Source organism: Syngnathus typhle, linkage group LG22 (assembly GCF_033458585.1).
Source record: "Syngnathus typhle isolate RoL2023-S1 ecotype Sweden linkage group LG22, RoL_Styp_1.0, whole genome shotgun sequence".
NCBI classification, from domain to species: Eukaryota; Metazoa; Chordata; class Actinopteri; order Syngnathiformes; family Syngnathidae; genus Syngnathus; species Syngnathus typhle.
In genome coordinates, this window is record NC_083759.1 from 3,726,102 (window position 1) to 3,740,366 (window position 14,265).

Below are 14,265 nucleotides of genomic sequence, written 5' to 3' on the forward strand. Positions count from 1 at the left end.
CTCAAATATCCTTGCCACCATTATAATCTAATAATAAATGTAAATGTTGTTGAATTTCAGAGGGAACTGGGCGATTATTTTTCGAGTTTTACCGTCTGTTGCACGAGGCTCGACCAAAAGAGGGTGATGGTCGGCCTTTCTTCTGGCTCTTTGAGAATGTGGTTGCCATGGGAGTCAGTGACAAACGGGACATTTCTCGCTTTTTAGAGGTAACCAGGATTTTATACAGTACAAAAAACACACAATATATATCAATATATCAGAACTTAAATAACTCTCTTCAGTGCAACCCTGTGATGATCGATGCCAAGGAAGTCTCTGCTGCCCACCGTGCTCGATATTTCTGGGGAAACCTGCCCGGCATGTCAAGGTGATAAAGAAACACTCATACACTATTTGATGCAATTTTTCAGTTCAGAAATAATCCTATTTTTTTAAAGTAGCCTCTCGAAAATTCCTTCAACAAACAGACCACTGAGCGCCATGACGAACGACAAGCTGGACCTACAGGAGTGTCTTGAGCATGGCCGTACTGCCAAGGTAACAGTATGCACGTGTGTGGATATGTGTTTGCCAAGTGTTTTTTATTTATTGTGCAATCAGTTCATGAAAGTTAGTTCCTTTCGCGACAAACATAGCTATTACAGGACAGGACAGATTTACAGTGTGTGTGTGTGTGTGTGTTTGTGTGTCTGTGTCTGGTTCTGGATGCATATTCCAGTTTGAGAAGTTGCGTACGATAACAACTCGCTCCAACTCTGTGAAGCAGGGGAAAGATGAGCATTTCCCTGTCTACATGGACAACAAGGAGGACATCCTCTGGTGCACTGAGATGGAAAGGTACATTGACACATGGACAAAATTGTTGCTACCCTTCTGTTCATAATAATAATAATAATATCAATAAATACAAACTTTATCAAAACATTGCTTTTGAATTGTGGTTCAACAGAATTATTTAAAAGAAAAATCCAGGCCTAAACAAAAATAATGGCACTCCTAGAAAAGAGTGTTTGGTACCACACTTGACATTTCAGTCTGTACTTCAATCTCGTAAGATTTGCATGATGTCATACATCGTGGAACTTTCACCTCTGAAGTGTCATCTGACTTAAATAGTATTTGCATATTGAGATTGCACTGTTAAATTAAGAAGAAAATCAAACAAAACAGTTCTATGTATTGGTGGAAAAAAGGTTTTCTGCTCTAAATGATTACATGTGCATCCAGGGTGTTTGGTTTCCCCGTCCACTACACCGACGTGTCCAACATGAGTCGTCTGGCCAGGCAAAGGCTGCTGGGACGTTCTTGGAGTGTTCCCGTCATCAGGCACCTCTTTGCCCCTCTAAAGGAGTACTTCGCCTGCAACTAGTCATACAATTACTCTCTCTGTTTCTCTTGGGCATGCACTCTCTCTCATGCTCTCTCTCTCTCCCTCTCTCTCTCTCTCTCATACACACACGCACACACACACTTGTGACAACAGATAACTGTACATAGTACACAGCTTGTACATGAAGGTTGGCTGATACAGATTAAACAGATGACCAGACAGACATACATTTACACCACACACACTGCTAAGGACCTCGTCCGTGATCTCATATAACATACTGGTCCCCAGGTGCTATCTTGCACATACACACACACACACACACACATTTCCGGGTGCAGTTTCTGTACTGTAAATCACTCAGACTTTCTTCCGCCTGACCTTAAACTGATGTCTTCTGCTTTCCTGCATTAGTTCCAGTCTCAACGAGGCACCAACACACAACATCTCAATATATCACCAAACCGTATTATCACGTCGTGGAGGTGCTGTAGTTGCATTACTAATGCAATGACTATAAATATCCAAACACACATCCACAACACACCAGCTAAAACCCGCGGTGCTGGCCGGCCAGTCGTTAAAGGTCAAATGGTGCCACTTTCATGTGACATTTTTACTGTTCTTGGTGCTCTTTGAGACGTTGTGGTCTCGGTTTGTTTTCAGTTGCTGCAATTTGGGCAGATTTAAGCCAAATACTTCCAATCAGGCACAGAGGTTAAACCAGCGTGTACTTGAGGGCTGTGGGGAAAAAAGGAAAGAAAAAAAAACAAAACTAACAACAATCCAAGGTAACTTTCACTAAAATAACTCCTCTAACATTCCTCTGTTGAATGAATCTCAATGGATGAGTTACTCATCAGAGCAGTGAGCCAAAGTCACATATATTTTCTTTTGTACTTTAGTATCAAAAGTGATCTGCCTTTCAGAGTGATTCAGAAGGCTTGATAAGGAATCCCCACTGCAGTAAGCGGGATTCAACTCTTCACAATGTGGGGTATGTGCCTTTCAAAAAGTATTCAGTGCCCTCCAGTGGCCCAGAAGAAAATTTAGGATTTCATACAAAATGTGAAACACTGTATTTGAAGTTACTTGAAATGTCTTGTGTCTTTTTAGGCATCAACATTATGAAAACAACTATTTTATATAAACAATATTTATTCACATGAATATACAATAACTTCCTGTATTGTGAAAAATATAGCATTTTCACTGTCATGTTTATGTAGCGTGTTGCAGCCGCACGTGCCATCTTTGGCTTTGTGTGTTAGTGAACTACTGACCAATCCGATTATTCTCCAGTATGCTTGAGTACGGATTCACGTATGACCTGTATGTGAAAAAAAGACAATCATCTGATTGGATTTAGCATTGGAAATGTGAATCTGTCGTCATCTGAACGGCTCCACTCAGTGATGTTTAACTCATCCAGAAAGATTATTCAAGCTTGTTAACGGGAAAAAAAAAATTAAATAGCCATAGCGCTATGCGAAGAAGAGATAAACCGATGAATTTTATGGTGGAAAACAGCCTCTCTTGTGCCTTGGCCTCTCGTGCTCTGCTGCCGTGTTGTCGGGTGACAAACTCAAAGAAGGCTTGGTTGTAAGCAACCCGTTCTTGCAGCTCCACTCTCTTTGCTTTACTTCATAGTGATGTCAAAAGTTGTTGAGCAACAGCATCTACTAGAAGGGGAGGCAGACATCTTCTCTGCAGATGCAATATTGGCTTTTGCATTCCTGGGAGTAAAAGAGAAAACCATTTTACCTTTGAAAAACCGCTCAGTGGTGCAGACCCTCTCGAAATTAACTACAACACAACAGGGACTTGAGAAATCTTTCAGTCTGGTGCTTTTTGGTCCCACGTTGACCACCTTTTCTATCGAAAGCCTTCCAATCCTCTGACCTCCCTCAGTTACCAGCTAACTAACTGGTCACAATCTGTCTACACACACTTGCACAAACAATCACAAGTCAGAAACCAGCATTTTTTTGTCTATTTTTTTTTGCCCATTGTGTTTACTCTCCGTTTATACAACCAAACTTCAGGTGCTTTTTCAACCAACCTTCAGGTGCTTTTTCAACTCTGCTCTTTATACAGTGCTCTATACAGTGCAGGTTACATACACACACAGAAACACACACATTTGCTGGAAAAGGCCCTCAATGCGGTGCTGATCTACTCAAAATGACATCAACCGTTAATGCACAGAACATGCATAGTCACTGTGTTCCTTCCCGCAGGACACCTGTCGCCAGCGGGCTTTTCATGGCACTGCTGGTTGTGACATCATAACCCCAGTCCCCTCAGATACTGCATGTCAGTCTGTCAGTGTAATCATGTTAGATTAGGGAATAATGATAATGGTAGTATTAATTACAATAATAATCTGTTATTGAGTGTGCGTGTGTGTATACTGTTCCAGGTCGGTGCTCAGTTCAGTTCAGTCTCAGCCAAGAGGGGAAAGAAGATAGACAAAACATATATTACTGTTAGCTGTAGTGAGCTTGTCTTATAAGGAGAACTTGTGCGGAAGTGAGACTCACTCTCAAATAAGAAATGTGTTCAAATCACACCAACTGCAGCCTTGCGTCAATTCACGATACAGCCGAACCTTGAAACTGAAAGTGTTGTCAAAAATTGCCCAATAAGTGACGGCCATTATATTACAGCTAAGAATGATAAAATGTTACTCAAACCATTGTCTGTATTGTTATTACCAGAGGTTTTATAATAGATTATTTATATTCCCATTATTTCCTTTAGGGCTAGAAATATGGTTGACCCAGGCAGTGCAATATTTTGCAATATTGCTCAAGGGCTACCGTCCTTTTTTTTTTTTTTTTTTTTTAAATCCTTGCTGTGGTTTCTGACACAACTACATTCCATTTTGTTGCAGCTATACATGTATTTAGTTTCTGTGTTAATTACAAATCATGTTCACAACATGATAATTAGTTGCCAAAATGGACAACACTGCATATGGATCTTTTTGTCGGATGTTTAGCCCTAGTATTGCACAATTATGACTTAATTGCAGAGCTTCTAAGTAATTTGAATTATTGATTTGGCCGGTCTGAATTTGCGGTGTGACGTGAACATGTTTCTGTTTGAGAGTGCTAGCGAAAGCCAGAGGAAGGAAAGCATAGTTCTTATTGACAGCGGACGAATGCTAGACTTGAATTTAGACGGTCAAGACGGTTTGCCTATTGACAGATATAAGGCTGAGTGATGCGCAATTTTCAACACTGATATCAAACTCACACACACACACCCATAAAATAAATAAATGACCGTGCACATAGAGCGCAAACACTGCACATAGACAAACATAACACAACACCTACACACCCAATGCTGCAGCGCATTCAGATGACACTCATCTCAAGGACTAAGTGAAAGATGAGCTTTTAGGAAAAGTGGAACTGCTGGTGTTTCAAAAAGGTGCTACAATTGTTTTCTGAAAATAAGAAAAAAAATATATTGCTAGGAGTATAAAAGTTTGTCTTTACAATGACTGTATTTAAGTTTGTTGTAGTAAGGAAGAGGCACTATTATTATTTTACTCTTGTATGAATATGAACTAATTAAAAGGCATTTTAACTTTGTACTTGAACAATGTAAAAGAAGAACCGTGAATTAAAAAAAAATGTTTCTTGTGATTTTTGGTGAATATATTTATTGTGGTTTTCTTTACTTTAAGCGTCTTTGGGTCGCTCTATAAATTGAATGAATTATCATTATTATTATGACTTGAATAAATCGAGTCTGTCTTGTGCTTTTACATACTAGAGATCAGCAAGTACCAATACCAGGATCGTATCCGGCCTATAACCGGCCTTATTTCAAGGTATCATTCCTCATAATGGCTGCCCTCTTGTAGATGTTTTGAGGAACTGGACATATGTACATGTCTAACAGATGCTGGTATGTATGTACAACCACATATTTTGATTATAACTTTTTTTTTTTGTGAAACTCTTTTTATAGTGTTTCATATAAATAAAGCATTAAATCAATGCATTTTTAAGGGAAAACGCTATATTAAATGTAAACCTCTATAAAATGATCTGCCATTCCTTTATTATGATGATTATTATTATTATTGAAAAGTGCTAATGGTTTCTGAGCTGGAACAATGACGTAACGAATTGAAATTACCCTATTCCGACGATTTTTGAACGCACCACCTACTGGACGCAAGAGACACGCCCCTGTCGACTGACATGTCTCGTTCCTCATTGGTCAATTGTTTCCCTTAATAGTGGATTTAAAAGCTTCTCATTGGTTCCTGCTTGGCTGTCTGAAGGCAGCATCTGTGCACTGTGCCAGCTGTCCTTGCACACACCGCAAGCAAGCACCCAGAAGAGTGGGACCAAGGAAAAAGCGAAGAAATAACCGGTAAAGCGCCGTACAAATCACCATAAATAACTCTACAATGCTTGCTCCGGTACCATATCATTGTCGTTGAACTGAAGTCATTAAAAAACACTTGTCGTATTGATTATTCGTACGTTATATTGTAAAGCTAATTTACCGTTATTGACCATCTCAAATTGTGCGCTAAAGATGCTCTACGTAAAAAAAAAAAACGTAATTGATCACGTCATGAGGTGTATGGCATTTTTTATTCGCACGTGTTTTTTTTCCCCCCCATCGGAATGTGTCACTGAAACGGTTATTAATGTTTAATAACGTGTTAACAAAATGCCTCTCGACGATTGTGTATGTGCGTCCTAGCGTGCCATCACCGCAATAATAAAACCTGCCTTACCCATTATGTAAGAGTCTTACTCGTCCACGGCTTATTCTCTTTCTCATCAAATATTGTGAGGATGAAGCGCCATGGAGTTGCACCAGCATTTTGATTTGTCATGCATGTTCAACAGGAAAGGTGTGTTGAAGATTTTCCTTTGATTTAGATGAGCGTTGGTGTCTATAGTGATTCTAATCTATCAGTATAGATACGGGATCATGTCATTGGGGGGAAAAATGGGCCTGCACGATATTCGTGAAATGGGCAAAGATATTGGGACAGTTCCACCTGCAGTATATTTCTAAAAAGGCGAGGCACGTCAATGATAATGTTACAAATCCACATTTTGTTAGTACTGTATCAGTTCTACACGTGACACTCTTAATCCACCTTCTGTCATTTCTTATTCCATTAATCCTCTTGATGTCTTGTACTACTATCTGTATTCGTGATAACTGCATGCGTTTCATGACTCAGCAAACATTTGGGTGTCTTTTCTTTGCATTGAGATGCTATGCATGAAGCGGCATTTTATTTTTCAACTAGATATCCACCCTGTTGATGGTGTGTCAAGCTTGCACAGATGCAGTGACATTCCCCCCAAAAATCAACTCCCCTGAAAATGCAGACTAACATCTGGATCGAGAGCGATGAGCCTAATCCTCATCGGTGCCCCATTTTGTTGTCATGATGCATTATTCTGTCTCTGTGCTTTACTAACACTTTGATTTGTCCATCAACCTTCCAGCAGCTTCTTCTTTTCACCTCAATCTTTGCAAGTCGTGTCTATTCTTATCACCGATGGGTGGTCCTATTGTCTGATGTTGTGGCTTTTTATATAGCACACACATTGCTTCAACACGTGTACGAAATAACAAAGACATGCCTTGTCACTGCAGCAGTGATTAAACCCCAGATCAGAAGTCAGCAGCTGTCTGCCACGTTCTCACTTACCACACACACACACACACACACACACACTTTATGAGTAGCTGAGAGGGCGACTACACTCGTGTGTGTTTAATTTGAATATATTACGCGATTACATTTTTAGATGCTGTTCATATTATGTGAGCTTATTACAAAACTGATACTTGACAGGTGCTGCAATATAGTGGACATGTGACATTATTTTATTCCATTTTCGTTAATTTTGGAATTTGCTACATTCCTGCCATTATGTCATGATGTGCACATGTGTTGTATGGATCTATTTGTCATGTGTGCAAGCATGCATGTGAACTAAAGGGGCAGCTGGTGTGAGGGTGAGTGAGAAATTTTGCCTTGTGCATGTCTGTGCCCTCTGTCCAAATTACATATGCATTTGATCCTCAAATTCTTCAAGCGTGACTAAGTTTTCCAATGTCTAACCCAAGTGCAGTTGTGTTTCGTTCATATATCATATCGACAAAAGTCTCGGGACACACAAATGTAACATTCCATGAAGCTTTTAAAGCAAAAGTGTGTGTTCAAACCTTGTTTCCACTGAAGGCAGCCCGGTTCCCATCTCCTGGGAAACCACCCTTTTATTCTGCCGGCCAAGCCTGAGCGACACTACTTTCCATAACCTCCTCCCCTCCCCCCGAAAAAATATTCCCATGACTGTCATCAAGCCCAGCAGAAGCTACAATGGTACCAATTGAAGGTTTTAGTCTGTGCCAAAATTGCATCGCAATTTTAGGGTCCACCTGATTTCCTTTTTTGGGGGGTCCTCATTTTACTGTTCACTGTTTCGATTCTTCCCCACCATACAACCCCCTGCCCCCATCCACTCTGCTCTGCTTCCCCCTCTGTTCTCATCCATCTCTTTGACATGATTCCGTGTGACTGGGACTCAATTGTGTCCTTCTTGTAAACTCATTGCATCCGTGCAAGAATACACACACACACACACACACATTTCTATGGATGATAGTGGGATGTGCTTCGCGTGCACCAGGTTTTATATTTTAAGTTCTCATAGCGCATAATGAAAAAAAAACAGCAATTAGGTTAATTAGATGCATGATTCTGAAAGGAAAGTCCTACGGGAACATTGAATTCTTTTTGCCGTGGTTGCAGTTACATATTCCGTTACATGCACAAACCATTTTGAATAGACTCAATTTATAATTGTCGTTTATATTTCTATCTTTGCGGGGAATGTACTTGAAAGTTTCATGGCGTTCTGAATTTGGTGGGCAAAATGTCATTTCCTTTTATTTCAAAGGTCTGGAAACACCCAAAAGACTCTTTAAATGGCATTGTTCTTTTTCATTCAGGAGTTTGACTGCCAACATGGGGTCCATGCGAATTCTCATCAAGGGGGGCAAAGTGGTCAACGATGACTTTACCCACGAAGCGGATGTTTACATTGAGAACGGCGTCATTCAGCAGGTAAGCTTGACAAATGCACACAAATAAAGTGTTGTGGATTCCTTTTTGGATTTTTTTTCAATATATGCTGGATGCGCATTTAGGTCGGGAAGGAGTTGATGATTCCGGGTGGGGCTAAGGTGATTGACGCGTCCGGAAAGCTGGTGCTGCCCGGGGGAATCGACACCTCCGTGCATCTGCAGCAGACTTTTATGAACGCCGCCATCCAGGATGATTTCTACAGTGGCACCAAGGTACTCAATACTTTGATTTGCTGCCACTAAGAGACAACTGATTGAGCATTTGGGAGATTAAAGCAGCATTGCAGCTTAGTGAAACGTCTGGCTTAACATCTCATGGAATGCCAAGTGAAATTGGGTGAGAGGAATTTTTCGGGGGGCATACACAATCCTCCACATGCCTGCTCACCCCAGCAACCCCCCCTATCCCCATCTCTTCCCACTGACCTCGCTGCCATGGCAACCAACTCCATGCTTAATGGGGGAAAAATGAGGATTGTGTTTGTTTCACTCTCTTCCTTTCGCCGCCATTTTCTCTCCATCAGGCCCCTCCTCATCCTTCCCTGAGCTCTAATTGGTGCTAGATGAACCTGGATAAAGTGGATGTCAACCCGTTTTGGCATAGTGGGAACCATTCCAACATCAATTGCATTTTATTTGCGCTTCATCAAAGAACCATATTGAGTTCTCTCTGTGCTCCTTCCACCTCCTTCGTCTCCTCCTTTGTCGCCTTTATGTATCGTCCAAGGAGATTATCCTCACAGTAGGGGATGGTGGTCTCTAAATTACGAATGGATTTGGGCTAAAACAATGGATTCATGTCGAACCAACCTTTTTTTTTTTTTTTTTCCTTTTTTCAACCAAATGTTAATTCAATACACTTTTCAAACAAAGAGCGCATTTGTATTCAGTTAGTGTATCATGCCATGAGAAAATCATTTGCATATTCTTTGGGTGTGATGTGTACACTACATACTCAAGACTTAAAAGGTCAAGCACAGAAATATTCCGACTAGTTTTCCTACCGCCAAAACATTATTCCAATATGACTGATGATTATGAATGGGTTGGTGTGATTTCACAGAGGGAGTCAAGGATGGTAGGAACATGAATGTCATAGTAGAGCAGTGTCTGTTGTCATGGTTACAATATAGTGCATTTACTATTGAGCGAGCAGAGGTGAGTCACAGCTGAGCAGCGCTTTCACCCCATGTGGTTTTCATCCCAGTTTCCTCGTCTTGTCACTCTCGGCTTCGTTTCTTTCGAGCTCATTGTGCGCATCTAGAGTGCTTCAAACGAGCTGGTTGTAAATGTGGCATTTTTTTGAGCTGATGTTTTGCGGATTAGGAAGATCAAAATATAAACACCTAATTATAAGGACATGTCATTTAGGAAACTGCCTTCTCTGACTTGCATTGCTGTACTGAACATTATTACTGGACATCTATTATTTGCATCAAATAATTATTCAACAGACAAAACGTTTGGCCTCAAAATAAATAAATTCCCGGGTCTGCTGTTCCTTGTATATAGTAATTATTAAATAATTATTTTTTTCCATTTTCTTTTCCAGGCGGCTCTGATGGGTGGTACCACAATGGTGATGGCGCTGGTCCTGCCTGAGCAACACTGCTCTCTAGTGGACGCCTACGAGAACTGCCGATCTCTCGCTGACGCAAAGGCGTGCTGCGACTACGCTCTGCATGTCGGCGTGACCTGGTGGGGGCCAAAGGTAAAGGCAGAGCAATCTGACAGGAAAACACCTCGCGAGCTCTTTAGCTCACTGAACCGAAATAAATGCAGCAACATGCACGTATTTTCATATATGGGTTAAATGTGTAATGACCTAGATAAGAAACCCTACACAAACTAGGTTAACACGCATATTCATTGAGCACGTCAGACAGATACTCTGAGTCACTATAGTTATTTTTCCGCCTTTGGCTACAGGATCTCTTTTATCATCTGCTGAGACAGCGATTGCCCCCCATTTAACAAACTCATTTCTGTCCCAGGTGTGTAATGAGATGGAGACTCTGGTCAGGGAGCATGGGGTGAACTCCTTCCAGATGTTCATGGCCTACAAGGATATGATGATGCTGAGGGACTCTGAGCTGTACCAGGCATTGCAGACCTGTAAGGATATCGGAGCCATCGCTCGCGTCCACGCCGAAAATGGAGAGCTGGTGGCAGAGGTGCACAACACACTTTTCATGATCATCTCTCGATTGATGAAACTAGGTTATGTGTAACCATATGAATTTTCTCAATGAGATCATTTTCAAAATTTGGTGTGTATATCTAGGGTGCGAAAGAAGCTCTGGATTTGGGTATCAGTGGACCCGAAGGCATTGAGGTCAGCCGTCCAGAGGAGGTAAAGTATTTCCTTTCTCTACTTTTTATGAGCAAAATACCAAACAAAGTTGAGCCTAAACCCTGTAATGTTATTTGAAAGCCGTATTAGCGTTTAAATGTGGGATTATCCATTGAAATTTGGATTGGCTTCCAAATATGCTATCTGGATCAGATCAGTAAAAAACGGTCATATTTACTGCTGGTATATTCTACATTTTCAGATCTGATTAGATTTTGATTGTGTGTTTTATCACCTTCCACCCCGAAATCCTTATTTTGTCTAAATTCCTTTTTTTCTGCTTATGATTAATTTTGCAGTTGGAGTCAGAGGCTACACACAGAGCTGTCACAATCGCCAATAGGGTAAATTGACACTCATATCTCGTCTCCGTAAAGATGATGTAATCAATCAGTTATTTTATTTTTTTTATTTTTTTTTTTTATGACTACAGGCTCACTGCCCTATCTACCTGGTGAATATTTCCAGTATGGCTGCTGGAGATATGATTGCTGCTGCCAAGATGCAGGGTTGGTGCCAGTTTAACCAAAACAAGCGCACAAATGAGCGAGGGCACTAATGCTCTTCTTGTTTCCCCAGGTAAGGTGGTCCACGCAGAGACCACAGTCGCTCATGCAGTCTTGAACGGCATGCAGTATTACCACCAAGACTGGGCTCACGCCGCCGCCCACGTCATCGTTCCTCCTCTCCGCCTCGACCCCAACACCCCCGGCTACCTCATGGGACTGTTGGGCAAGTGCGTGTAGAGTTGTTTGTAAACAATTAGGTGGACTAAACATCAACTGAAGAGACGCATCCTGTTTCCAGTGACACTCTGAGCGTCGTGGCATCAGAGCACCGTCCTTTTAGCACCAAGCAGAGGGCCTTGGGCAAGGAGGACTTCACCAAGATTCCTCATGGAGTGCCTGGAGTCCAGGACAGGATGAGCGTCATCTGGGAGCGGGGGGTGGTACGTCTCATTACTCGCACATACAATAGCTGCTTTTCATATTTGTTGCCTTCCCTTCCACATGCCAACCCCCACACTGTGAATAATGTATTCACACCCACATATCACTGCTCTTCGTTAGGTTACAGGAAAGATGGACGAGAATCGTTTTGTGGCTGTGACAAGCGCCAACGCTGCCAAGATTTACAATTTGTATCCACGCAAGGGTCGCATCATCCCCGGAGCAGATGCTGATGTGGTGGTGTGGGATCCTGACGCAACTAGGTGAGTTGACACCGGATGGTTGAATTGTGTTGTCGTAAAAATCGGTCACTCCTTTTGCTTTTTTGTGCAGGACAATCTCAGTTGGCACTCAAGTGCAAGGGGGGGACTTCAATTTATACGAGGGCATGCGCTGCCATGGTGTTCCCCTGGTCACCATCAGCCGAGGACGTTTGGTGTGTGAGAACGCCACGTTCATGTGCGCTGAGGGCTCCGGAAAATTCTACCCGCAGCGGACCTTCCCTGACTTCCTGTACAAGAAGATGGTGCAGAGAGAAAAAGTGCGTACATATGCATACACATTATCTGAGACTACTTTCGAAATGTAATCTGTTAATCTGTCCTGCCCCCTAGGTCCAGGCATATAAAGGGGTTGACCGGGATCCCTACTCTGGCGATGTGGTCAAAGTTGCCAACGCTATGAAGAAGGATCTTGGGTTGAGCCCCATTGATGGAGACGCCGGTAATAAAAGCGTGGTGAGGGTGCAACAGGGGGTTCGAGACCTCCATGAGAGCTCTTTTAGCCTCTCGGGTATGTAAAAAAAAAAAAAAAAAAGAAAATGCTGCATCAAAACACTAAAGCCAGTTAAATTTCCTCGTGGGATTAAAAAGCGGCATCTATTTACCTAATCCCGCGTTTGGCATGTAGCGTGGCATGATAATAACTGCATGAGATAACATGGAATGTAACGTTGGAGAACATCCTACAATTCTTTTCTTCTTAGCATGCGGCTATATCCAGAAGATAGAGGATTGTCCTTCGACTTGAATTGAAAGAAAACGAGTTAACGGCTAGTTCTTCCACAGGGTCCCAGGTGGATGACCACATCCCCAAGAGGTCCTCCGCTCGGATCCTAGCCCCTCCAGGTGGTCGCTCCAGTGGAATCTGGTAAACTCTGACCAGAGGAAATCAACCGTCCAAGCCTCCTTGTTTTTGTATATTTCTGAACTACTAAGAAAACTGCACTGATTTTACGAAATGCTTCCGTGTTAAAAGGGAATTCTTCTCATTGATTGGCCAGGAGTCACCCATGTGATCAGTTTGCTGAAGCAATTTTTACAAGTTAGTTGGAGTCCTCATTCTGAAATTATAAAATACACCGCAGTAATGAGGTACGTGTGAATGTTTTCCAAATGTAAGCAGATCACAACTAACCGATTAGTCATTAAGGTGCTTGTCAAAAGACAGAAAGCTTAATTATTATTATTTTTAAATGGCTTGAAATGACGTTGATTTGAAATATCTATAGTAAAACTGGATTCAATAAAAAAAATCCCCACGCAGCGTACACTGTAGTCATGGAAGGTGGGTGAAGAATTCTGTTAATTATAAAACCACCTACTGTACTTAATTCCTCAACTGTTCTTGTTTTTGTTTCCAACGGATGGACTGTGTCGTGTGGTGATGACATCCAACTGTTCAAACATACTGTGTGATTTTTGCCGCAACACCGTCTCTTAGTGGGAAACACACAACTAACAAATATCCCAGTGTAGTTCTGAAATGGTTTACCATAATTGTGCATATCTGGAATGATGCAAGAAGAGCCTCCACAGGGCAGGAAGATTGAGCTACACATGCTACTAAAGCACAGATCCTCTCACTTCATGAAGTGTCAGTCATTTCCAGCAGTGTTGTTTATTCATGACGTCCCCCCCCCCCCTCTGTATACTCTACATTTAGGATGTTTTAATTTAGTTAAAAGAATAAATGTGCCAATGTGTCACCCCTATTCGTGCACACACCATGCATGAAAAGAACCACATAGACAGATACGGAGGGCCACAGGTTCACATCTGGTGCTTTTTTAAAAATGATTCTTTTTACAATGGTATAAAGAGTGTTAATTTAATTGTGGAAGATTGTTGTTTTGAAGGCACTGTAAATGGTCAGTGACGTTGTGCGTTGTCACGTTTGTGAATTGATTGTTTTATTGGAAAGTTACCCCGTTCAATATGTACCGTGGCTGCTTGTTTCTTACCACAAAGTATTGGTAAAACAATAAAATAAAATAAAAACGTATCCCGATGTCTTTTTTTTTTTTTAAATACTTTCAAGCACAGTGATTCATCTGCATATATGGTGAAAGACAATTGCGGTTACTTCAGTCAATCCAGACTGTCAAATTCGCATTTTATTGTATCTTTGTTACCCCAGAGGATTACGTTATAATGCTCTAATAAACGTCATTGTCACCGAAACGTGGTGCTTTAACAGTA

At 41.5% G+C, this 14,265-nt stretch overlaps 2 protein-coding genes across 23 annotated transcripts in view; both read left to right on the forward strand.

Annotated features, from left to right (window-relative positions):
- Positions 1 to 4,992, forward strand: part of LOC133146327 (DNA (cytosine-5)-methyltransferase 3A-like) — a 20,112-nt gene extending 15,120 nt beyond the window's left edge. For 9 of the 20 annotated variants that reach the window (XM_061269921.1, XM_061269935.1, XM_061269937.1 and 6 more), the window contains 5 exons: positions 61 to 209; positions 285 to 370; positions 441 to 540; positions 722 to 840; positions 1,231 to 4,992. In XM_061269921.1, coding sequence (XP_061125905.1) covers positions 61 to 209; positions 285 to 370; positions 441 to 540; positions 722 to 840; positions 1,231 to 1,372 — 596 coding nt within the window. In that variant the 3' untranslated portion in view covers positions 1,373 to 4,992. The remainder of the gene's footprint in view (positions 1 to 60; positions 210 to 284; positions 371 to 440; positions 541 to 721; positions 841 to 1,230) is intronic. The other 11 variants (XM_061269927.1, XM_061269938.1, XM_061269934.1 and 8 more) reach the window with 9 other exon arrangements.
- On the forward strand, positions 2,191 to 14,068 carry LOC133146334 (dihydropyrimidinase-related protein 5-like). Of its 3 annotated transcripts, none has more exons than XM_061269972.1 (16): positions 2,191 to 2,330; positions 5,123 to 5,257; positions 5,596 to 5,731; positions 8,348 to 8,462; positions 8,546 to 8,695; positions 10,035 to 10,193; positions 10,477 to 10,656; positions 10,767 to 10,835; positions 11,135 to 11,179; positions 11,269 to 11,344; positions 11,415 to 11,571; positions 11,643 to 11,784; positions 11,906 to 12,048; positions 12,119 to 12,326; positions 12,400 to 12,577; positions 12,853 to 14,068. In XM_061269972.1, the coding sequence occupies exons 4-16, from the start codon at positions 8,364 to 8,366 to the stop codon at positions 12,936 to 12,938; spliced, it is 1,692 nt and encodes a 563-aa protein (XP_061125956.1). In that variant the 5' UTR covers positions 2,191 to 2,330; positions 5,123 to 5,257; positions 5,596 to 5,731; positions 8,348 to 8,363; the 3' UTR covers positions 12,939 to 14,068. The 3 variants fall into 3 exon arrangements, with proteins under 3 accessions (XP_061125956.1, XP_061125954.1, XP_061125955.1); XM_061269970.1 differs by having other exon boundaries at positions 5,640 to 5,731; XM_061269971.1 differs by having other exon boundaries at positions 5,640 to 5,731; positions 12,400 to 12,508.
- The last annotated feature ends 197 nt before the right edge of the window (positions 14,069 to 14,265 follow it).

Excerpts from the sequence above, each read along its gene's own strand:
- LOC133146334 (XM_061269970.1), top strand. Across the intron at positions 11,345-11,414 it reads TGCTGCTGCCAAGATGCAGG|GTAAGGTGGTCCACGCAGAG; the intron begins GTTGGTGCCAGT and ends TTGTTTCCCCAG. Across the intron at positions 11,572-11,642 it reads CTCATGGGACTGTTGGGCAA|TGACACTCTGAGCGTCGTGG; the intron begins GTGCGTGTAGAG and ends TCCTGTTTCCAG.